This window comes from Chrysemys picta, chromosome 1, assembly GCF_011386835.1.
Source record: "Chrysemys picta bellii isolate R12L10 chromosome 1, ASM1138683v2, whole genome shotgun sequence".
NCBI classification, from domain to species: domain Eukaryota; kingdom Metazoa; phylum Chordata; order Testudines; family Emydidae; genus Chrysemys; species Chrysemys picta.
The window spans coordinates 232,623,127-232,648,115 of NC_088791.1; the positions used below are offsets into that span (position 1 = coordinate 232,623,127).

Consider the following 24,989-nt stretch of genomic DNA (forward strand, 5'->3'; position numbering starts at 1 on the left):
GCCAAAAAACTAAATATTACAATTTGGAAATGCTGCCGTGGAGCTTCATGGGAGTTTTAGTTTGGTTGCCCCATGTCCTCATTCTCCTCTATAGGCCAGGCTCTTTTGTCAGACTACATCTCCCATGATACACGTTGGCCCGGGACTCTCCAACAGGGAGACCATAGTGCCTCATGGGAGATATAGTCTGACCAAGATGCCCAGCATATAGAGGAGGGGGAAAAAAAAAAAGGATACGAGTCACTGTGGCAGCATTTCCGAACTGAAATTTTACAGTTTTCAGGCAAAGTTTTCCAGTATTTGAATTTTTATTGAAAAACTGAAATTTTCCAGATTTTTTTTTTCTGGTCACCTGTACGTGTAGCACTTAGGAAGAACCATAATCGGTACTGTATAAAAACCTTAAGTGGATAAGATTGTTTTTTCCATTCAACAATTAAATCTAACAAAAACAGATGTTTGCGCAGGTGAACTGTATTAATGCCTCAGAACATAAACAAGGAACTTGAGAGGAAAACAGCTCCTCTCCTCTTTACTGCTCTGAGGAGAAGAAAAGCACAAGCCCTGCACCCCCAATGCTTTTACAGGTGAACTCGCGTGAGATGGATGGACATGGGAGATGTATGAAACCAGGTTCTTGAAGATGAAGAGCTATATTGCCTGGATAGTGCAAGCTAGTTTGCATTGCCCACTGTAGTTACTGGTCCTATTCTGAAGTTACAGGGATGGCTATGTTAGCTAATGCAGTTAGTAGACACCTTTCATAGGCACTAATTTAACCAATAAAAGTCTAAGTTACCTATGAAAACCAACTATATAAAACAAGCTATCTATTTAAAATTAAACATCCTGGGCTAAGTTATATTACAGTAACAAATATTTGCTTTACTGTGAATGTACACTGGATAATGTATGTGAAGTTTTGAAAGCTGGTTTGAGAGAGATAGCAAGCAAATGAATGTAAAAAAATGTTTCATCAGTGACTCAATACGGTATAAGTAAGGCTACGATTATGTCATGGAGGTCACGGAATCTGTGACTTCCACTCACCTCTGTGACATTTTCTACCGCCGGGCTGGAGCTCCCAAACAGCCTTCCTCCCCTCCCCCCCATAGCTCCCAGCCCCTGCACTGGTGGGGGCAACCCTGCAGCTGTCCAGCTGTAGTTGGTGGCAGGCAGATCCTGCAGCTGCCAAGCTGTGGCAGGTGGCTGGGGGACCCTGCAGCTCCCAGCCGTGGCGGGCGACCCCCATTAGAGCCCAGCCACCTCAGGAGTGAGGAGACCCGCAGCCGCCCAGCCCTAGGGGCAGGAGGACCCTGTAGTTCCCACTCCCCACAACAGTGGGGGACCCCGGAGTGCCCACTGACCGTAGCAATGGGGGACCTGGGAGCCCAGCAGCAGTGGATGCTGAACCTGCCTCCCTATTTTGTCAGGGATATTGTTAGTGAAAGTCAGGGACAGGTCACGGGCTGCCATGAATTTTTGTTTATTGCCCACGACCTGTCCATGACTTTTACTAAAAATATCCGACAGAAACTATAAGCTACAAATAGAAAGGGGATGGTAGAGCCAACAATACGAAAAAAATATGTTAAAGGCAAAAAAAGTACCACTGTTCAAGTTATATTCCAAAGTTTATTAAGATGAGAGTGATTTTAGTGTTATAGAAAATTACAGGAGATATTTAAAGTTACACAGGAGTCCAAGAAAATAAAGAATTTTGAAAAAATTTGATGCATTTCAAAAGTTGCCTCATTTATCCATTTCTGCCAGAAGTCTACCCACAGAGCTGTGGTTTCAAATGCAGGAGATGCAGAATTCCAGCTAAAATACGTGTTTTAATATGTTTCTTGCTTAAGCTGTTCCTGCTTTTGGAGGTGTACTTTGGTCTGAAGAGTGAATATTTAACCTGCAAATGAATGCGGTGGGATTCCTTTCACCCCAAGTCCAGTTATCTATTTAAAAATAAGGGAGAGAGAGAGAGAGAGAGAGAAGATAATTGTGATGATTCATGTATCTTTCCACAGAGTAATTTGTTTTAGGACTGCGACCAACTTGATATCCTGCAATTTTCTACATTACAGCCCATCACCAGATATTAATTTCAATCCACTGCTGTTTCCAAAGAACTGTAATATCTAAGCCATGGTCCATTCTCCTGACAACCCTCTTTCAAACACACTTGGGCCTCAATCCTACAACTGATTGTTTACAGCTACAGGGGTGTGCCTGCATGCAGTTAATTGCAGGATCAGGGCTTTAAATCCACAAGGTCTGTGCAACAGGCTGGCCTGCCCCTACAAGAGCCAGGAGGCCTGGGGCTAGCCAACCCTGTTCAATCAGCCCTGCCTGTGCAACAATTAGCTGCCTGCCAGGATAAGGACTAATTGAGTCAGGGGACTAGGCTGAAACACCTGGGACCCATAAAAGGACTGAGAAAATTCAATCTGGGGAAGGAACCACAGGGAGCAAGATGGGCTCCTGTGAAAGGCCCTGAAGTAGGGTCTGGAAGAAACAAGAGATTCAGCCCTCTATCCTAGGGCAGGGAAGAAAGCAGCCTGAGAGTCAGTGCTCTATCCCAGAGCAGAGAGACTTAAAGGTGGTCCAGAAGGGGCTGGGAACTGAGCCCAGAGGATAGGCCGAAGAGGAGCCCAAGCAGGGCAAAAGAACTTTGTTTGGGCTTCCGTTTCGCCAGAAGGGGGCTGAACTCAGAGTGTGAGTCACATGAATCTCTGGGAGAAACAGAAAACTTAGGGGAGAGACAATTGAGGCAGGGGGCACGTGCAGCACCACACTTGGTGAGCAGAGGGCGCTACAAGGCATGTGTGCCCTATGCCAGTCACCAATTAAAAAACAAACTAGCAAACTAAATTATAAATAACTGTTTGGTAGATAACACATTGTCTCCTACGTTGTCACTGATTAAAACAAAAATTCTCTACAAGTTTTTGCCCTGCTAATGTTGGGAATTTTTTTAAAAGTAGAGGGTTTTTGGTACAGAAAATGATGATTGTACAAGACATTAGCTATGTCAGTATTATTACAAGTTTAGAACCAGTCTACCATGTAAACATGAAAAGACTAGCAATTTTCTAAATACAGCAGTAGGGACCAAAAAACTAAAAGTAAAAAAACCAAGAACAATAGTTTTAAGTGATATGGTATGTTCAGACTGACCTCCACTTGACTTCAAATCAAAATGCATAAGAAAATTCTTTCTGGCCTTTTAACAGAAAGGAAATAATTTAATCACCTTGAAAATACCACCAGCCTGTGGTTGCCGTGAAAACGATTCATCATCCATTCCTTGACAGGCAGAAGTCACATACATTTCTGAATAATCCTTTCCACCAAAGCAGCAGGAAGTTGTCTTGTCAACAGGTAGCTTCACAGTCTGGATTCTTTTTCCTGGAGGGGGAAAAAAATAGCTTTTTGTTGGTTTATTTTCTACAAAGAATTTAACAAAATTGCCAGTAACCAGCATAGAATCTATGTTGCACAGAAATACAGGGTTTGGGGTGGAGGGAAAAGGGGGAGACTTGTGTAATTTAGCAGGCTGAGGTTGGGAGGAATTCTGAGTTCCATTCTTGATTCTCTCACTCCCAGTATAGCCTTTGGCAAGTCACTTAATCTTTGTTTCCATAAATGGGGCCTGATCCAAAGCATACTGAAGTCAGTAGGTGTCTTTTTCCATTGTGTTAATAAATATTAGCCTTTCATTATTTTTGTATGTTAAACTCTCATAATTCTGTTATCTGTTACCCAAAATCCTCTTTATATTGTGTGCCTATAAATGCAGTCCCCTGTACCTATGAAGGTGAAAAATTGTATCCTTAAACTGAACTTAGTATGTGAGCAACGCTCAGGAATGTATCTAATTAAATATTGGGATGTACCTAATTATTCACTGAATCTCGCCGTCAGAGAGTCCAGATGACCAGGAAGGTACCCCTCAAAATTAATGAAGGGACCCTACAGAAGTAAATGTTATAATAAATAAGACTGGGTACTTAATTGGATCATAAGCAGCCCTTATCAAGTTCTGTGATTGGTAAGAGGTATTTGTTATTGCAGATGTTTCTGTAATGAATTAAATAATGGCCCCTTGAAAGATGTTTTCAGTTTTAACTCATTAGCAACTACCTGTGGCCACAGCGGTCAGTAATAATGACTGGGTCAAAAGTCCCTTTGGGTTATCAATCAAGACTGAGATACTTATATAATGGTCTTTTTGTGGTAAGAGGTAAACTGAGGATATCAAACTGTACACATTGTGGGAAAGTAATTTTTCACTCCAAAAGGAATTTCTTTTTCTTACACCCTACAAAAGGAAAGATTCTGGGAGTTAGATTGCAAATGAAAACTGCCAGCATTCCACCACTTACAGTGGGGGAGGGAGGGGGAAGAAGAGAACAGAGTGTCAGCTATTCACCATTCACAAAGACTGGTAAAGTAAACTTTGCTTCTGTATTCTGCACAGTGCTGTATTAATCTTTGATAATCTTTAAATAATTCCATCTGAGCCTGTTATTTTGACATCCTGTATTATTATTAAATTCAAACATGCAACAATAGGCTTCAATGGGCTTTGGACCCCCACATAAAACAGGGATGATAATGCTTATCTGAACTTTGTAAAACACTCAGATGTCTATATAAGTATTACAGAGACTCAGGATACTGACATACCAGTGGTCCATTTAGCCCAAGTATACGGTTTCTGGCAGTGGCCAGTACCAGATGCTTCAAAAGAAGTTTAAAAAAACTTCATAACAAACATGTATACAGGGGGAAATTCTTTTTAATTTCAGGCAGTAAGTACTTCTCTTAGGCCCTGAATCATGAGAGTTTATACCCATTACATATTTTATCCTATTTATCATATAGATATTTCATACTTTTCTTGAATTCTGCTAAGGTCTTGTGTTTTCTTTAAATACATTTCCTCTCTCTCTCTCCCCCTCCTTTATGTTAGTAATCCTTGCAGAGAGAAACAATGTAATGATGTATTGAAAGTTTAAAATATAACATTTTATGGTGAAATACTTCAGGAATACTAGCTCCACTGTAGTCAAAAGGAGTTTTGCCATGACTTCACCAGGCCCAAGATTTCACGGTTGTGTTTTAAATAAACAGATAATTTTGTTTACTATTTTAGTTGCCAACAAAGCATTTTTGCCTCACCCCACAAGCTACTCTTATTTCCTTTTCTAAATGAAGTACCAGCACAAACAACAATGGTTACTTGGTCCATGTTTGATAATCAAGTCCTTAAATGAGATTTCAAAAAAGGATGAGTGAGATTTTTCCATGTCTCATTGAAACACTTTGCAAATTTCTTGTCACAAGAGTTAGATGCATTTAAAAAACTACCTTAAAATTAATCCCACAAAGATAAGTCTGCTTCACTAATGGACAAAAAAGATTCCCATGTATATTCTGAATAGTCCACATGGTTTGAGAAGCATCTTGGGCTCCCTGCATCTATATAATAAATAGCATCTTACATTTTTACAATACCTAAAATAAACTGAAAACTGAGGGCATGTCTACACATCCCCACAGTTCAACTATGGGGGTGTGAAATGCAGCACACTCTACTGTGCTGCGCTGTAACTGCAAGTGCAAACTAGAGGTTCCTATTTTGTCTGAACTATGCAAACTAGATATCTTTTGATTTGCGCTTGCATATACTATAATCCCAAGGGCCACCTGACCACTATGTAATCCAGTTATCTCCAAGAATTGCTTAAAAAAAAAGGATGCCAAATAAACAAGTTTCCTCGTCTATCCACCCCCACACCCAATGCTTCCAAATTTCACTGAATAATACCTGAAAATCTCCTTTCTAAAAATGTGTCATCTTCACCTCAGCTGAATTGTTTCATGATTTTTTTCTGCCACTGGCTAAAAATAAAGCCATAGACCTTTTTATCAGCCAGTTTGCAAATAAAAAGCCATCAAGTGGCCATTAACCACCCAAACCATAGAAGCGAAAGACATCTTTGCTTAGTTCAAACTGACAAAGGTGAGAATATTAGTAATCAAAAATAAACTAAGTGATAGGTACAGACTAAATATATCAAGTTAAATCCCTGGACTTTCAAATGTGTAGTCTGAATAAGACAGTAACACCATACTCCTTTCACTGAGAAGGACAAGTAGTGGGGAGCATCTATTCAAATAAAGACAGCAAGAAAACGAAACTCTACAATGGAGTAAAAAACCCTCAGAACAAAAACCCAACCACACACAAACATATTGTCAAGTGTCAAATGTCCAAGCCCACATCAGCCAAGTACATTTTGACTCCAGTTCTCTATTGACCTAAACGCCCTATAACTTTCTCCAGAGAAGAAAAACATAGGAATTGCCACTCTAGATCAGAGTGGCATCTAGTCTGATATCCTACCTCCAGCAATGCACAGCACCGGATACTTCAGAAGAAAGTGCAAGAAACACTATAATGGATAATTGTGGAATAACCTACCAAAAGGAGAAGTTTCTTCCTAAAACCCATCAGTTAGTGGTTTCCTTATGCTCCTACATGTGAGGGTTTATTCTCCTTATCTATATAAATGTTTAATCCATTCTGCTCTTGGACTCAATTCTATCTCATGCCAGTGAGTTCTACAGGTTGTGTTTAGGTAGCTTTTCTCAGCTTTCAAAATGTTACTTTCCATTTTCATTGAAAATTCCTTGTACTTGTGTTATAAGAAAGGGTAAATAGGAGCAGCCAACTTACTTTTTCTATACCAGTCATTGTTTTGTACACCTCTACCATGACCCGTCTTATTCATCCCTTCAGTAAACAACCCCAAACTTTTCAATCTCTTTTAATTGTCAAATACTTTTAATTGTCTTCATCACCCATCACTGAATGGTTTTTACTTCTGCTATTTTTAACAGAAGAGATTACAGTATTTCACATGTGTGCCAATGATTTTTATTAACATTTTCAGTATTATTTTCTATTCTATTTCCTGTGCATTCACATTCTGTTTGCATTTTTGACAGCTATTGTGCATTAGACAGAGAGGTTTTCATGGAGCTGTCCACAGTAATGCTCAGGTCTTCTTCCTAAGTAGTCAGTTAATTCAGAATCAAGCAATATGTATAGACAAATTGTGCAATTAAAATACGTACTACCTTGTCTCTGTCAAAATAGAATTTCATAGGCCTTCATGCTGCCCGTTCACTTAGCTTTGTTAGGTCTCTCTGTAGTTCCTTACAGTCTTTTCTGAGCTTGACTTAACTTAATCATACCTCTCATACCAAGTCCCAAATGTGGGAAGTTACATGTGACAAAGATTCAAAATGAGGGAGGCAAATACCTGACTGTGCACATACGAATTATTCATGCTGGAAAGTTAAAATGCTGTGGGACTCTTTAAAGAACTTTATAACCTCCGTTCCATGATTCTATATTTATGGTATAAGTAATTTAAACAATAAAAGTGAGTGGAACATAGGTAACCTTTGTACATATGTCAAAATGGGGCAGTATCTAAATAAATTTGTGTCATCAGTCATTTTTGTCACTTCACTGCTTACCCCTTCTTCCAGACCATTTACCAATATGGTAACTCCTCACTTAAAGTCATCCTGGTTAACGTTGTTGATCAATTCGAGAACATGCTCATTTAAAGTTGCGCAATGCTCCCTTATAACATTGTTTGGAAGCTGTCTGCTTTGTCCACTGCTTGCAGAAAGAGCAGCCCGTTGGAGCTAGCTGGTGGGGCTTTGGTACCAGGGTGGACTGGCAGCCCCCCATTAGCTCCCCGCTACCCTAAGTTCTCTGTGCAGCAGCCACCCAGCAGGCTATCAATTGCTGGCAGTTCAGCTGTCCCTCCCCCACTGTCATGTGCTGCTCCTGCCCTCTGCCTTGGAGCTGTTCCCGGGAGCCTCCTGCTTGCTGTGCAGGGGGGGGGGGAAGAGGGAGCTAATGTCAGGGTGTCCCCCTCCCCAGCACCCCATCTCCACAGAGCGGGGCTGGGACACAACAGGGCTCAGAACGGAGGGAACCTGCTGGCAGCAGCTGCTGTCTCAACTTGCTGATCTACTTAAAAGGCATTGTACTTACAGTGGGGTCAGCATACTTAAAGGGGCAATGCATCTCTCTCTCTCACACACACACAGTGTGTGTCTCTGTTTCTCGGGAACAAACCATCCTGATGTGCAGAAAGAATAGCAAATACGGCAGGCAACCAGCTTGGCTTAACCGTGAAATCTTTGGTGCGCTTAAACTCAAAAAAGAAGCTTACAAGAAATGGAAATTTGGACAGATGACTAGGGAGGAGTATAAAAATATTGCTAGAGCATTCAGGGGTATAATCAGGAAGGCCAAGGCACAATTGGAGTTTCAGCTAGCAAGGGATGTGAAGGGTGACAAGAAGGGTTTCTACAGGTATGTTAGCAACAAGGTGGTGGTCAGAGAAAGTGTGGGACCCTTACTGAATGGGGGAGGCAGCATAGTGATAGATGATGTGAAAAAGGCGAAGTACTCAATGCTTTTTTTGCCTCAGTCTTCACAGACAAGGGCAGCTCCCGGACTGCTGCACTGGGCAACACAGCATGGGGAGGAGGTGAGCAGCCCTCAGTGGTGAAAGAACAGGTTAAAGACTATTTAGAAAAGCTGGACGTGCACAAGTCCATGGGTCCAGATTTAATGCATCCAAGGGTGCTGAGGAAGTTGGCTGATGTGATTGCAGAGCCACTGGCCATTATCTCTGAAAATTCGTGGCAATCGGGGGAGGTCCCGGATGATTGGAAAAAGGCGAATATTGTGCCCATATTTTAAAAAGGGAAAAAAGAGAACCCGGGGAACTACAGACCAGTCAGCATCACTTCAGTCCCCAGCAAAATCATGGAGCAGCTCCTCAAGGAATCCATTTTGAAGCACTTGGAGGAGAGGAAGGTGATCAGGAACAGTCAACATGGATTCACCAAGGGCAAGTCATGCCTGAGCAACCTGATTGGCTCTGTGGATATGGGGAAAGCGGTGGATGTGATATATCTTGACTTTAGCAAAGCTTTTGATACGGTCTCCCACGTTATTCTTACCAACAAGTTAAAAAAGTATGGATTGGATGAATGGACTATAAGGTGGATAGAAAGCTGGCTAGATTGTCGGGCTCAACGGGTTGTGATCAACGGCTCGATGTTTAGTTGGCAGCCGGTATCAAGTGGAGTGTCCCAGGGGTCAGTCCGGGGGCCGGTTTTGTTCAACATCTTTATTAATGATGATCTGGATGATGGGATTAATTGCACCCTCAGCAAATTCGCAGATGACACTAAACTGGGGAGAGAGGTAGATACGATGGAGGGTAGGGATAGGGTCCAGAGTGACCTAGACAAATTGGAGGATTGGGCCAAAAGAAATCTGATGAAGTTCAACAAGGACAAGTGCAGAGTTCTGCACTTAGGAAGGAAGAATCCCATGCACTGTTACAGACTAGGGACTGACTGGCTAAGCAGCAGTTCTGGAGAAAAGGACCTGGGGATTACAGTTCATCATTTAGCAGCAAGGCATTCCCAGGGAAATATCCCACCCACTTCCACCCTCTGATTTCACCACCTCAACCAAGCTTCACAATCATCATTGCTGTGTACAGCATTAAATTGTTTAAAATTTATACTGTGTGTGTGTGTGTACACACATATACATATACAAAAAACAAAACAAAACAAAACCAGTCGTCTTTTGTCTGGCGAAAAAAATTTCCCTGGAACTTAAACCCCCCCCAGTTTACATTAATTCTTATGGGGAAATTGGATTCGTTTAACATCGTTTCCCTTAAAGTAGCATTTTTCAGGAACGTAACTACAACGTTAAGTGAGGAGTTACTGTGTAGTAAACACTGGTCTCAGACTGAAAAAAATGTAAGACTGCTAATTCAAACAAATGTAATAAATCAACCAAAGGCCAACAAATGTGGGGAATTATAGAAACAGTTCAGCTACACTACCATCTAATGGCCAAGCTGGAAAAATACTTGAGAAGCTTCTATTACTTAATGAATATGTAAAACCCATCTCAAACCCATCAAGTTTGGTTGCTATCAGGACTCTTCAGTGGTTAAACATTTTTATATGTTTAGCAGAAGCTAGCATGCTGATCACAAAGATTACATATCCATGACAAGACTAAACTTTTCATTTAAAGTTCTTCCTCTTAAATCATCCCACATCATTTTTTGTAGCCATTATCAAAGAAGATGTAAATATATTTACAAAATTTGTGTTGGAATGAGCATTTAATATAAGAGCTGTTCATCCACAGTAGATGAGCACAAACACACTTCCAGAAAAACACATTATCCAACTACCCCTTTAGCTTATTTTATGCAAAATTTCAGTTCATCCTCTGTGAGGACTTACCTGTCTCAGGGTCTAGACGGATCACTCTCCCTCCATCATAACAGGCTACCCAGAGTTTGCCTTCTGTATCAATACACATTCCATCAGGGATGCTTTCTTCCTTTTCTAGCTTGTATATACTCCTGCGATTGGCTGCAAAAGGAAATCAACAGGCATCGTACACTAAGTGAGATATTAAGTTATTGTGAGTTAACATTTTCCTAAGTCATACTCCTAGAAATAGCTAAGAAGGATGATTTTCTAATGCTGCACTGAATCCAGCTCCCTGCACTCTTGCAGATGAGAGAGTATATAAGATCAGTTTGTTTCTGCAGATGGTTATTATTCAGCTTGACAGCCTGCAAGTCAGTCTGACTGTCAAAAACACAACAATTATTTTTGGTGCTCTCTTCTGATGTGTCAACCATATTTTTCCCCCTAACTATAAATTAGGGAACTATTGAATATATTATAGGAATTAATAATTTGTGTATTCCAAATTTGACTCTTTTCCATCTGTACAACATTTTATAAGCTGTCTGGGCCATTTCATAAATGGATTTTTTTCAATCAAACTGAGAACTGGAGCCATCTCAATAAAGAGATTCCCAGAACACACCACCAATTGTTCCAACACAAAGCTGACATTCAAAATATATAAATCAACAAAGTTGGGAAAACCATGAACTCAAAGAGACACTGTCAATTTAAAAAAAAAATTGCACTTTATATGAACATTTTACCACCCACTATTATTACAAGATATTAACAAAACAAAATCCAACTGTTCTAGTTTGTTTATTCTGCGTTTTGACAATTGACTGTCAGAGTCTGTTTGTTCGTAGGTTTCCTTTTCCTGCGTGGGGCTTTCTAAAATAGAAAAATGTGATTGTAAACCTCCAATATGGCAATGGGACTTGGGGCAGACATCGTACCTAAAACTACTTTAAACTCAATTTTAAAACTGACCAGATTTCAAACTGATGGCGTCCCTTTAAAGTGAATTATTATGGCTCATGTCACTTTAAATCAAATTGTTAAGAGTCCAAGTTGGTGGAGTTTTTCCATTTACCCATGCGCCTGTGGAAAGACCTTAAGGTTGTGGTGTTGGATTTTTTTTGTTTTTTTTCCCCCATAAATGGGGGAAGATGATGTTTGAGTTACTACTTTTCAGCGGTTGGTTGGCTCTCTAGGATCTTCTTCAGTTAGGGATTTCCATTTTAAAACAATATGAATGCACATACTATAAAAGCGTAGCACGTTTTATACTTTGAAAAAATGCACTACAAACTTCTCTGCTAATTCACCTACTGTTTCATAATAACAGACAGCATAGCCACTGGAGTATAATGAGGCAAAAATGCTTCACACTTGATAAAACAGGAACATTAGAAGTGAATTGTGAGTGTATAATCAATGAATGTACAATTTACAGGCTCAGCATAGATTGCAATGGATAAAGTGAATTTTAACAATTATTCCAGGTCAATTATTTGAACCCCGATATATAATTCAATAATGTCCTAATATGAACCAACCCATCTAATTACTCTGAGCCGGGAACCTTCTTAGATGAGCTGTTTTTTTAAACCCGGTTTCTGCTAACTTGTCTTAAACAGAGTTTTGATGTCCAGCATGGCTGAAATCAAACCACATTTAAACTAACTCAAAAAATAATGTTCTAGGACCACCGGCGTAAGTAGGGCCTGGGTCACAATTGATTTTTTGCTTAATAGTTAAAGAAAAAACTGCACAGAAAGTAACTTTAAAATATTTTAGCATAAGAAAAGAATTCGTACAAATTTTTCCTGTTTGCAGGTCATAATCAAAGGCATCCACAGAGTAGGACAGGCTATCAATGTAAAAGAAAGTCTTGTGATCCAGTGACCAATCCAAGCCATTAGAGATGTCCACCTGATCAAAGTGCTTCACTACAGAATGATCAGGGAAGAGTGTATACAGAGCACCTTGGTGTCTCTCTAGCACAGCAGGTCGAATCTCCTCAGCCATGGTACCTACAGGAATGAGAGGGTCATTCATTAGAAAGCACAGCTCCACAGAAATCAAATGCACTCCTTATACCACATCGCTCGCCCGCACCGCTTCCTGCCGCCCCCATTGGCACAGGACGGTGAACCACGGCCAGTGGGGGCCACGATCGGCCGAACCTGCCGCATCAGCAGGTAAATAAACTGGCCCAGCCCGCTAGGGTGCTTACCCTGGCGAGCCACGTGCCAAAACGTTGCTGACCCCTGCCTTATACAGTGGCAATGACTGCCTCTGACATAAAACTTCCCTCTAACTTTGACTAGGTTTTCTCCTTAAAACATTCAAAAAAGAGATTTAGTTAAAACCAAAAGGGAGAAGGCAAATTTGATTGTGTGCATTTAACAAAAGATGACAAATAAAATTAAAGATTTTTTTTTAATTGCGGTTGCAAAGGATTTGAAGGCAATCGTGCTAGCACTGTTAATTATCTAGTGTTTTCAAACATTAAGATGGTCATCACAATTTAATGCCCTTCCCCCCTTAAAAACCCACAAACATAGGAAAAAATTGCACTAACTTTAGAATCAGGGCTTCAGAAGTCTTAAAATCTTAAATGACAAGTTATGCCACAAATATAGAGATAATTTGGGGGGGGTTCGGTAAGAGAAAATTAATATACATTTGAAATTTCAAGGTTTAACTTCAGATACACTCTCCCTGTTTTGAAAACACTTTGCTGTATGCTTACATTGTTTTTACAAATATCTATATTCAGTGTATGGGAAACAAACAATAACTTGGCATGGCAAGTTTTCCACTGTAAACATATTTGCATTGGTATTTTCCAAGTGCATTCAAAACAAGTCATGCATGCCAACATCTGAGACAAGAGAATAATTTTTATACTATCCGAGTTTTAAATAAGAACTTCCCTTAAAAAAAAAAAAAAGAATAGTGCTCTGGGGTGATACATTTTTAAAAGTGGATTAAATCAACATTGCATTTTAGAATTAGATTTGGTGTGGTTTGGAAGTAAGAAGACTTCCACGACTTGAACAGACACTTCGTGCATCTGCCAGGGTTCTTTACAAATTGTCCCTAAAATCTTAGGAAAAAATTACTGAAGAGGAATGGGAATTATGTCCACCGTACCTGCAAAAAACCTCCCTGCAGGGTCCACTTTCCCATCATTGAATCTGTTGTTTGGTTTATCCTTGTCAACGTGAACAATGGTGGTTACTGACTGGTCTTTCCATTTTAAAGCAGCAAACCTGGTTCCTAGGGTAACAACATAATCCCCAGATTTCCGAAGGGCTACGCTGCTAACAGGAGCATCTAGAGACAACATAAGAAAACGGGGGTGAGGGGAGAAGTAAAATACTATAACTGTAGATAAAAGCAATCAGCCACCTGTAACCAACATATGATTGCTCATCACATTCATAACCAAGGTTAACAAATATTTCATTCATATCCAGATGCTATTTTTCTATTTGTAATGTTTTTGGCCAAGTACTGCTCAAGCACAAGCACGAATAATAATTGATAATTAATCTCACTTTAATTAATCTGGGCCTTCCTGGATGACATGGTCCATCTATCATTCACGAGCCAAGCAGCATTTGTCACGACACACAAGAAGCTTGTATTGTATGTACATGCTTGTGCACACTTATGGAATTCTATTAGTGAGAACTATGAACTAATATTGCACACCCAAAAGTATTCAAATTATATATTGAATTAATTTATAGACTGCAAGCTCCTTGGGGAAGGTATCATATTGTCCTGTATAGATATAGAAGTACCTAGCAAGGAAGGATAATTCAATGGTTAGGGCACTAGCCCCGGTCTTGAGTAACCTGGGTTCAACTCCCTGCCCTGGCACAGACTTCCTGTGTGACCTGAGCAAGTCATCCCCTCTCTCTGTGCCTCAGTTCTGTACGGTGCTGTACAATGGGGATAATAGTACTTATCTCACCAGGGTGTTGTGAAGATAAATGCATTACAGATTGTAGTGCTAAGAATCTACAGTAACGATAAACTAGCCGGGCCTTTGGGGGCTACTGCAATACTGCTAATAATATTGTTATTATTGTTTATTTATATTACAGTAGACCCTAGAAGCCCCAGTCCTGAACAGGACCCCATTCTGCTAGGCACAGAACAAAAAGCTTATATGGAAAACGAAGAGTTGATCAGATATGCTATAACAGGGATTGGCAACGTTTGGCACATGGCTCGCCAGGGTAAGCCCCCTGGCGGGCCGGGCCAGTTTGTTTACCTGCCGCGTCCACAGGTTCGGCCAGTCGCGGCTCCCACTGGCCAGTTCGCTGCTCCAGGCCAATGAGGGTGGCGGGAAGTGGAGGACAGCACATCCCTCAGCCCGCGCCGCTTCCCGCCACCTCCATTGGCCTGGAGAGGCGAACCGCGACCAATGGGAGCCATGATTGGCTGAACCTGTGGATGCAGCGGGTAAACAAACCGGCCTGGCCCGCCAAGGGGCTTACCCTGGCGGGCCACGTGCCAAACATTGTTTATTTATAGCACAGGGATTGGCAAACAGGATGCATAAAAATCAATTTTTTAAAATTATCTTTTTATTTCAATTAAAAAGATTTCTCTTTTAAAAATAAAACCTGTTTAAAATTATGTTTGAAATTATAACAAACTATAATCTACTAAAATCACGTAAATTAATTATAAAAATATAATAATCAAGAAGTACATATTCTCTGCTGAAGTTTTAAAAGAAAGTCAAACCACTGAACTAGTGAAAGTGGCTGACAGAGCACCTGGAACTAGAGTTCGCTGAAGTGCTAAACCAGCTTTTGAGAGCAGTAGCCTCTTTTGCAGGTGCACAGAGAATATTTTCTTAATTTCAAATTTACTCAACTAGTTCAGCTCAATGACTAGCTCAGTCAAAGTTGAGAAACCGACCGGGAATTGAAATTTTCTTTAAAAAGCAAAAATGCTTGTTTTCCTCTTCCAATCTATGAATAAAAATCAGGTGTGAAAGAATGAAATCTACTAATTCTAAAATCTTGGAAGAACGTGGTGGTGACCAGGAACAGTCGCTTGAATTCAATAACTACAGATAATACTTTCTTTCTTTAATATAATGAGCTAGTTTTAAATGCAAAACATGTTTCGATAAACTTATTTTTTTATGTAAGTATCCAGTACATGTAAGGTAGTTTTATTTAACTAAAAACATTTAAAAATGCTGTTTTTGTGCACTTAACTGAATTCCAATTTCTATACCAGGAGTCTGCAACATTCGGCACGCGGCTCGCCAGGGTAAGCACCCTGGCGGGCCGGGCCAGTTTATTTATCTGCTGACGCGGCAGGTTCGGCCGATCGCGGCCCCCACTTGCCGCGGTTCGCCGTCCCAGGCCAATGGGGGGGGCGGGAAGCCACGGCCAGCACATCCCTCGGCCCGCGCTGCTTCTCGCCGCCCCCATTGGCCCGGGACGGCGAACCGCGGCAAGTGGGGGCCGCGATCGGCCGAACCTGCCGCGTCAGCAGGTAAATAAACTGGCCCGGCCCGCCAGGGTGCTTACCCTGGCGAGCCGCGTGCCGAACGTTGCCGACCCCTGTTCTATACAAATACAGCTTGACACAAATCATCAGTTGAAAAAAATCTAAGTAAATAAGAAATGAGCCATTCATCATTTTTTAACAATAAAAAAAAAAAAAAGGTAAAAATTAAGACTGTGAATAAATGTATGTTAAGCTATAGAAATGCTTAAATAAAGTGTGTCCATAGATAGTGTATCCTACTGATTGGCAAAAAGTACCAAATTATATCAACCACTGAGAATCATCCTTTCTTTAGGAACATAGCTAAAAAGTATAAATGCAAAACAAGATTAAAATCGATTATTTAAATAAGATTTCCCGGTTGTTGATTTTAAATCAGGGTTAAAATCGTGATTTAAATTGCTTTGATTTAATGCAATCTACCATATTTACAGTAGTGTGAAACTGAGTTTACCAGAATAATAATTAAAAAAATAAATGTGCAAGGTTAAGATATGTACTGAGTTTTCATTTACATTCTATAGCTAGTTGCTACTAAACTGATGGGCATGTTTAGATAGGTAAACATAATACAGTACATAAAAATAGATACACAAAATGAGAAGGCAAGGCAATTCAGATGCTCATTTTAAGAACTATTTCTGTAAGAAGTTGGAAGCTAACTGTGTGTGAGAACATCCAAATACTGTTACTATATTTAACTAAACTTAATATGATTTTTTGCCCATATTACTCCATATTATGCCCCTACCCCAGAGCACCCGCGGCGCCCCCAGACCGCTCTCTGCCCCAGAGCGCCCAAGATTTAGTCAGGGGTATATAGTACAAGTCATGGACAGGTCACGCCAAGGCTGGGAATTTTTGTTCACTGCCCGTGACCTGTCCATGACTTTTACTAAAAATACCCATGACTGAAACGTAGCCTTAATCGTGACACGGGATGACAGTTTAAGCTGTAAGTAAGCCTAAACTCACTGCTCCAATTTAATTGTACAAAAGAGAACACTTCATTATTATAAAACAGCAACTTGTGTTCACATGGCCTGAAACGGCTACAAACACAGATTAAAGACAACTGGAGAAATTGTGTCACAAGCCTACCCTAGGAAGCTGGGGAAAAGAATGAGCTACTTACATAAAGAGAAATGTGGAACACAGACAGAAGCCAAAACGGGCCTGCAGCACAAAAAAAGCTCTCAAAAAACTTTAGAAAAACTAAGACAGCAAAAGGGATTCTCACCTCATTAGGCTATTCAACTGACATGATCTCCAGGACAACATGGAGCTTACAGCTAAACTCCACTAACTGTAACTAAGATGTTTTTTAAAATAGGTCAGGCTTAAAGATCTTAAGGCTGTTAGGGTTCTAATAAAGAGTCAGAGGTAATAACCATAGAGTTCCTGTAAAATACTTGAAGTGGAAAAATGACTAGATGTATAAAAAGGAGTTGCTATTGTGATGTTGCACTCCATATATTTTATGGAAATATGCTAATGAGTGTGAATATAATGTAACTGGGATATGCTTCATGCAAAAGGTTTCTTGTAAGGTATCATTACAAAGCTTATAATCTACTGAGTGTGTTTGTCCTATTTGTATGCATGTATCATTCTTGTATCTGAAATTAGGAATATGAAATATAACTCAGATCTTATTGTAATTATGCAAAGTGTGGGGCACTCTTTTGATGGCTCCCATTGACTATGATGCCTCAGTTTACCTGCAAGCCTCCACTGCACACGTGCAGGCCAGTCCTGAAAGAATGGAGGGGGGCTCACAGGACATGTGAACATGTCACATGATACTGGAATCCATCTTTAACCTGGTGCTTTTCCATTTAGAAGGAGGGGTGGGAACCCAGAGAGAGACAAAGGATTCCCACCTTGTGCCAAAGATATAAAAGATGCTGGAACAGAACAAACTCGGTCCCAGTCATGAGAACACCCCTGCTTTTCACCTAAGATGTCTGCTGGAACTAACAAGGGCTGTACCAGGGGAAAGGACTGGGCCCAAACTAGGAAGGAGTCTAGTCTGTGAAAGAAGCTTATTGGAACATCTCTGAAGGTGAGATTTACCTGTATTCAGTTTCTTAATGTATTAGGCTTAGACTCATGTGTTTTGTTTAATTTTGCTTGGTAACTTACTTTGTTCTGTCTGTTATTACTTGGAACCACTTAAATCCTACTTTTTATACTTAATAAAATCACTTTTGTTTATTATTTAACCCAGAGTAAGTGATTAATACCTGGGGGAGCAAACAGCTGTGCATCTCTCTCTATCAGTGTTATAGAGGGCAGACAATTAAGTTGTTAACCAAGACGCAAAAACTGAATATAAAGTAACTAAGATAACTGCTGTACATAGAAATCTAAGCTTCATTCTCTCCATTAGATATTGTACCATTAGAACACAGAAAATATTAATGGAGTTTAGTAATATTGTAAAAAAATAAATAAATTAAAATAAAATTAGTAGTTGGCAGAGCTTTCCAGGGATTTAAGTAGAGCAGAGAATTAGCAAATGATCCCTGGTTATTTTACGCTCAACTGACCTATTAGGTACAATTACGGGTGATTAACAAGGAATTAACAAAAACAGAAAAGAAAATTTTAGTAGAAATATCTTGTTTCTATAAAAGCCTACTATCTAGAAACAAAGTAAGGAAGAATAACCTCAACTGGTTATAGCCAGTAAAAGATGGGATAAATATCGGACAAGAACTGGGAAGAAGCATAGAAACTAATCACCAAAAGGTCTTTTTATAGGTTGTAAGAGAAATGCAATATAACATTTTGCACAAATTATTTCACAGTATAAATGAAATGCATGGGACTCAGGCATACGACTGGGCTGGCAGAGATGTGGAAACAGAAGCATAGATGCACACATTCTAATCCAGGGGTTGGCAACATTAGGCATGCGGCTCGCCACAGTAAGCATCCTGGCGGGCCAGGCCAGTTTTATTTACCTGCTGACGCGGCAGGTTCGGCCGATCGCGGCCCCCCACTGGCCGCGGTTCGCTGTCCCGGGCCAACGGGGGCAGCGAGAAGCGGTGCAGGCGAGCGATGTGCTGGCCGCGGCTTCTCGCCGCCCCCATTGGCCCGGGATGGCGAACTGCGGCCAGTGGGGGCCACGATCGCCTGAACCTGCCGTGTCAGCAGGTAAATAAAACTGGCCCGGCCCGCCAGGGTGCTTACCCTGGTGAGCCGCGTGCCAAACGTTGCTGACCCCTGTTCTAATCATTCTCTGCTAGGAAAGTATATGGAAAAAATATCCAACATGTCCAACAAGCATAGACATTATCAAGGAACTCTATACTAGTATAAAATAATTAGAAATGTCAGCAAAGGAGAACTCTATAACCTGCAAGATGCCAATTACTGCCTTTTGTCCAGTCCTCAAACCAGAAGTCTGAAGGAAGACACGACTACCTTCAAGTTTAAATTAAGTAACTACTAAATTTACTGCTGATGGACAGACTAAGTTAACCAAACCTTCATGAACTGGAATCACTTTCTTACAATACAGATTCATGATTAATAAAAAAAAATTGTACAAAAAGGAAATCCTATTACTTAGAATTTTAAATTATCTATTCAAGTATGTTTTCATTCATACTAGACAGGTTAGATGATCTAAGTTTTATGCATGATGTTCACAAGTATATTACCTTGTTTTCACAATAATGAATGCTAGTGGCTTTTTGGAATGAATGTAAAGTTTATTAGATCTTGCAATTTAATGGTGCAGGATCAGAACCTATGTGGATACCATTTATGGTCTAAATATATGGCCAAGGAAAATGGATTACAACTGGTACTATAAAATTCAAAAGACAGGAACAATTATATGTAACCAAATAGCAAAAACTTAAATATTAAATGAAACAAAACAGAAAAAAAAATAATGCTTAGGACTGGGTCCAGCCAATCATGAGTTTACTGGTCTTCAAGATACACTGCAAAGCCCACTCCTTTTCTCCAAAGGAGCGTGGGCATGAATTGTAGTGAATATTCTTTCTTCCCCTAACACTAAATGACATGGAATTATTCAGTATTTATGCACTTCTAATTTCTTTATGCACATGAGTCTGAGCTTTATGGAAAGGCATATTTTATCAATCCAAAGAAAAAAATATACTACAAAATTTACATTTTAGCAATCCACGGCATCTTTTAAAAGCACCTTCTTACCCACAGAAACACTTTGCACTTGCTTGGTGAATGAATTCCATCGGCAAATCTTTTTACCACTTATATCCACATATATAAGTGAGCTTTCCTTTTCTTCCCAGACCGGAGATTCTCCAATTTTGCAATTCTCATTGACAACACATTCAATCTTAATGGATGACATTTCCTGAGAGAAAAAGAATTCAAAATCAGCAAAGCAAAACATTAATGTGTAAAAGGAAATCAGCTTGAAATCCAATTTAAAGCTGAAATGAAATTGAATGAAAAACAATATAAATGTTAATTTTTTTCCCTTCATGCTGTGAACATGGCAGTGTAGGCTGCTCTCTAAAGAGAACCTTATCTACCTATTTTGGAGATTATCAAGTTGCTGCTATTCTTCCCTCATAGTAAGCAAATGAAGTAGACAGTGACTTCTGATGCAGGGGAAAAAAAAAAAAAAATCAACTTAACCCTGATTTTAGGTACTGAAGTCTCATAGAAGAGGTTTACCCTCAGGAAAATAGGACAGTTGCTGAAAAAGCAAATTAACTGGTAAAAGTGTGACTCTACTGAGGGTACAATCTGAAGAATAGGTAGCTGCGTCCCCTCAATTCCCCAACCTGGGGTGCTTTTTGATTTTCACTCCTTTGCTGTGAGAGCGACCACTTCTGGTCTGCTCTCACACAGCCTCCTACACGTAAATCACTCGTAAATCACTCCCAATGGTAGGGTATGAGTGCTATATCCAGCCACTCCTGAATTACACTTCAGGGCAACACCAGCAAACTCCCAGTCCCAGACTTCCCCCAGAAATGTGCATCTTGTACAGTCCAGCCCCCTCCTGGACAATACAAGCTCATATAAAGTCTATCATTTCTTAATAGAAAATTATATTCATAAATCTTATCCCAAGTGGAGTTTCCAAAACACTTCAATCCAAACACACTCATTTAGATAAAACAACAACACACATTATCTACAGAAAGACAGATTTTAAGTAACTACCCCTCTACCCTGATATAACGCTGTCCTCGGGAGCCAAAAAATCTTACCGCATTATAGGTGAAACCGTGTTATATCGAACTTGCTTTGATCCACCAGAGTGCGCAGCCCCACCCCCCTGGAGTGCCGCTTTACCGCGTTATATCCGAATTCATTTTATAGCATGTTCCGTTATATCGGGGTAGAGGTGTACAAGTAATGAGGCACATTACATCAGAATTAGTTACAAGGAAATAAAAGGTAAAACACAACTAACTTAACAAGCTAGATCAGTGATCCCCAAACTTTTCAGGGTCACTTGCCCCTTACACCTGTCCGTGCTCCCCCTCCCTGAGCTGGGAGCAGGGCTGTGGCTCCTGGGGAGGGGAGGTGGGCAGGGGTTAGGGGGCCGAGGCTGGGAGTGGAGCCACTGTTGGGAGCAGGGCCAGGAGCGAGGCCAGAGAAGAGCTGGGGGGCGAAGCAGGGCTCGGTGGCACTTCCTCCCTTCCCCCTGTGGGGGCTGACCCAGACCTGCCACCCACCCCAAATGTTCCTCCCTGCCCCCCTAAAAGGGCACGCCCCACAGTTAGGGGACCTCAGAGCTAGATGAACGCAAAGGAAAGGTCTCTCTCCCTAGATCAAGGGTGGGCAAACTTTTTGGCCTGAGGGCCGCATTGTGTTTCAGAAATTGTATGGAGGGCTGGTTAGGGGAAGCTGTGCCTTCCCAAACAGCCAGGCATGGCCTGGCCCCCAGCCCCATCCGACCCCCTGCTTCTCACCCCCTGACGCCCCCACCCCCCAGGACCCCTGCCCCATCCATCCCCCCCACTCTGTCCCCTGACCCCCCACCGCCCCATCCAACCCCCTCCCTCCTTCCTGACTGTCCCCCCAGGACCCCTACCCCATCCAACCACCCTTTCGCCTTGTTCCCTGACCACCCCCGGAACCCCCACACTGACTACCCCCTGCTGCCCCATCCAACCCCTCCTCTCATTCCTGACTGCCACCCCCACCCCAGCACCCCTGCCCCATCCAACCACCCCTTCTCCCTAACCACCCACGGAAACCCCGCTCCCCCCTGTTCCCTGCCCCCTGACCATTCCCACCCCATCCACACCCCCAGCCCCTGACCACCCCCAAACCCCCTGCTCTCTATCCAACTCCCCTCCCCCCCTCCACAGCACGAGAGGCAGCTGCGCCCCATGCAGCACAGAGCACCGCGTCAGGCCAGGCTCTGCAGCTGCGCTGCCCCAGGAGCTCACAGCCCCGCTGCCCAGGCAGTGAGCTGAGGCTGCGGGGGAGGGAGGACAGCAGGGGAGGGGCTGGGGGCGAGCCTCCCGGGGCAGGAGCTCAGGGGCCGGGCAGAACGGTTCCGTGGGCCAGATCGGGCCCTAGTTTGCCCACCTCTGTCCTAGATGTTCCAGCGGTCTTACTGGCTGAAACTCTTTTAGTCAGGATCTCTCCACCAGTCTAATGTTGCTTCTTTTCTTCTGCAGGGGGTTGATGATGATATGCGTAGAAAACAAGGGAGAGAAATGATTTGGGGGCATCTGCCCTCTCCTCTTATAGCCCTTTCTCTTGCACAAGAATCTCCAGCTGATGTTCCAGAGACAGAAAACCTGTGTGTCCAGAAACCTTAAACTGCTTCATTGTCAAAATGTAGATTTTTGTCACACCCTCTCCTGCCAAAGAGTAGTCACTTAATCAGTAAAAAGCAACAGAGGGTCCTGTGGCACCTTTAAGACTAACTTAATCAGGTGATGGTCCATTTGATTTCACTGACACCTGGCTGAGGTGTTGGCTAGCCTTTTGCCAATGAGGAACTTATTTGTGTGACTGCTCTCCAGAACATGTCTTTGATAACATAGAGAATTTTTCACTTGACCAGAGCTCAAAGAGCCGGGAAGCTATCTTTACATACAATGTTGCCACACACATTTTCACCAGGACAACTATCAGCAAATCATGAGTTTTCAAATGATACCTTACATGATATGCTCTGAACAAAATTTAACAGTCTTGTAAAACAGGTGAACATAGGAGTACAGACTGTCGATGAGTACCTAAGACAGATTCAGAAGCATGGTAAAAGCCTAAATGACTGACTCAGCTGAGGACTCCATTATTATGTTCTTCCCACACAATTGAAAAGTTTTCATTTTGGACAATTTAGGCCTTTTAGTCTGAGTTACTCATATACCGTGCTTTGATTTTACTTTCCCCCCATGGGGGTTTTCTTTTAAGCTTACACTTGATAGCGTAGTCAGGCCCCAAGGAGTTCATGATGTTTAATATGAACTTTAGTCCTCTAAATCCCACTGGTCACCTACACACTTGATGTATTGTGTTTTCAGAATTACTGATACTACTAATATAACTAGTGATAAGCACACATGCAAGTGTTTGCAGGATCAGATTGCTACACATATACAAAAAGAACAGGAGTACTCGTGGCACCTATATATAAATACAGAACATCTGTGCAATACAGTAATTTCGGAATTTATTTATGGGCATGAATTTTTCCTTTGTTCATCTAATTGTACACAATTCACGGCAACTCTTCTCCCCCTCATGGCAAAAACCACCCTTATGTAAATATGTTAGGTACTATACGTGGTGCCTACATAAATAAATATCAGCAGTTGGCTTGTTGACAGTAGCCATGGAGTCGTTTTGCTTCATATCGAAGTGGGTTATATCTTTCATGAATTCGAAAAACAAGATTCCGGAGTGAGCACCGTATTTCTGGCATTTAAGCCACTACCTGAGATCGTGAGACCAGCTGGCTCATTTTCTCTACATAGCTATGTAAATGTCTAGACATACGTTTATCTTTTGAAATTATGTCTGAGCCACAGCAGGAGAACCTGTAGTACAATATTTGCATAAGATAAGTCTTCCATGTCTCAAGGTCTCAAAAGTTGCCAAGGCAAATCAGACAAGAGAGAAGCTGCAGCTGGCAAAGGAAAATACTAAGTTTCAAACATGTTTCAGAGAGGCAACGTTTTATGTCCTAACTCTGAATGCAACATCTAATACCTTTCCAAATCACTGCTAGGCAAAACACTGCAAACAGTCACCGCATCCCGGCAGCACACGGCTAGCTTCCCCGTTCACCTTTCCATTTACTACACTCCCAGCATCTGATGCACTTGTAAGATTAACTTCCACCCACGGCTCGCATGTTAACCCCGGTCCCGCGAAACAACAGCCCGTTAAAAAGAAGTCCCTTGGGGAAACACGCACACGAATGCGGTCGCGCTGCCTTGGCCAAGCACGCTGCCAGCTGCACTCAAACCCCCCGTCTGAAGGAGCCCTGGGCTAGGGATCGGCCCCTTTCCAGACCCCTCCCGGTACCTGCTTCGGAGGAAGACACAAGAACTGGGTGGGTTTCTTTGCTCCGGCGCTGGCTGCAGCCTCAGCGAGGACTAAGCACTTATAGCCCCTGACTCTGTTACTGGTTAACGCAGATCACTCGCTGCATTTTTCTACTCCCCGCCCTGGGGTCAGCGGGCCGGCTCAGCACTTGTCCCAGGCCTGTGCAGGGCAGAGCCGGCCGGCCACTGGCCGGTCCGCGCCCTGCAGGCGGGGGTGGGGTGAGGTGAGTCTGGGCGCCGCCCCCAGCCAAAGTCCCCCAGCAGCAGCCTCAGACCCTGCAAGCGCCTCTCACGGGCGCGTGCTCCTCACGAGACTTCTCCACCCACGCCAGTGCCGGGACCGAGAGGCGCGCGCGTGCCCCCCCGGGATGGTCCCTAGTGCGTGCGCGTGGGGCCGCGCGGAGCCCGGGTACAGGGGCGCTGGGCAGTTGTCTCGCGGCGGGGCTGAGCCAGCCCCGGCCCAGGCAGCGCCTCTGCTGTGGCTGCGGCGCCGCCGCGTCTGTGCTGCTTGCGGGGAGACTCTAAGGCGAGGCCGGGCCTTGCAGCGGCTGAGAGCCGCTC

At 42.2% G+C, this 24,989-nt stretch overlaps 1 protein-coding gene across 4 annotated transcripts; it reads right to left on the reverse strand.

Moving 5' to 3' along the window:
- Positions 1-1,615: 1,615 nt before the first annotated feature.
- Positions 1,616-24,777, reverse strand: LOC101941613 (regucalcin). Of its 4 annotated transcripts, none has more exons than XM_065580813.1 (8): positions 24,409-24,613; positions 22,453-22,667; positions 20,086-20,251; positions 13,501-13,683; positions 12,159-12,374; positions 10,381-10,512; positions 3,254-3,408; positions 1,616-1,955 (listed from the first exon to the last, which is right to left on the reverse strand). In XM_065580813.1, the coding sequence occupies exons 3-8, from the start codon at positions 20,246-20,248 to the stop codon at positions 1,905-1,907; spliced, it is 900 nt and encodes a 299-aa protein (XP_065436885.1). In that variant the 5' UTR covers positions 20,249-20,251; positions 22,453-22,667; positions 24,409-24,613; the 3' UTR covers positions 1,616-1,904. The 4 variants fall into 4 exon arrangements, with proteins under 4 accessions (XP_065436885.1, XP_023960220.1, XP_008165632.1 ...); XM_024104452.3 differs by having other exon boundaries at positions 22,453-22,538; positions 24,409-24,549; XM_008167410.4 differs by lacking the exon at positions 22,453-22,667 and having other exon boundaries at positions 24,409-24,777.
- Between the last annotated feature and the right edge of the window lie 212 nt (positions 24,778-24,989).

Coding starts and splice junctions, on each gene's coding strand:
- LOC101941613 (XM_008167410.4), bottom strand. CDS start 20,248: ATGTCATCCATTAAGATTGAATGTGTTGTCAATGAGAATTGCAAAATT. Junction 13,684..20,085: donor AGTGCAAAGTGTTTCTGTGG/GTAAGAAGGTGC, acceptor TGTTGTCTCTAG/ATGCTCCTGTTAGCAGCGTA. Junction 10,513..12,158: donor CCTGCAAACAGGAAAAATTT/GTACGAATTCTT, acceptor TTCCTTTTGCAG/CCAATCGCAGGAGTATATAC.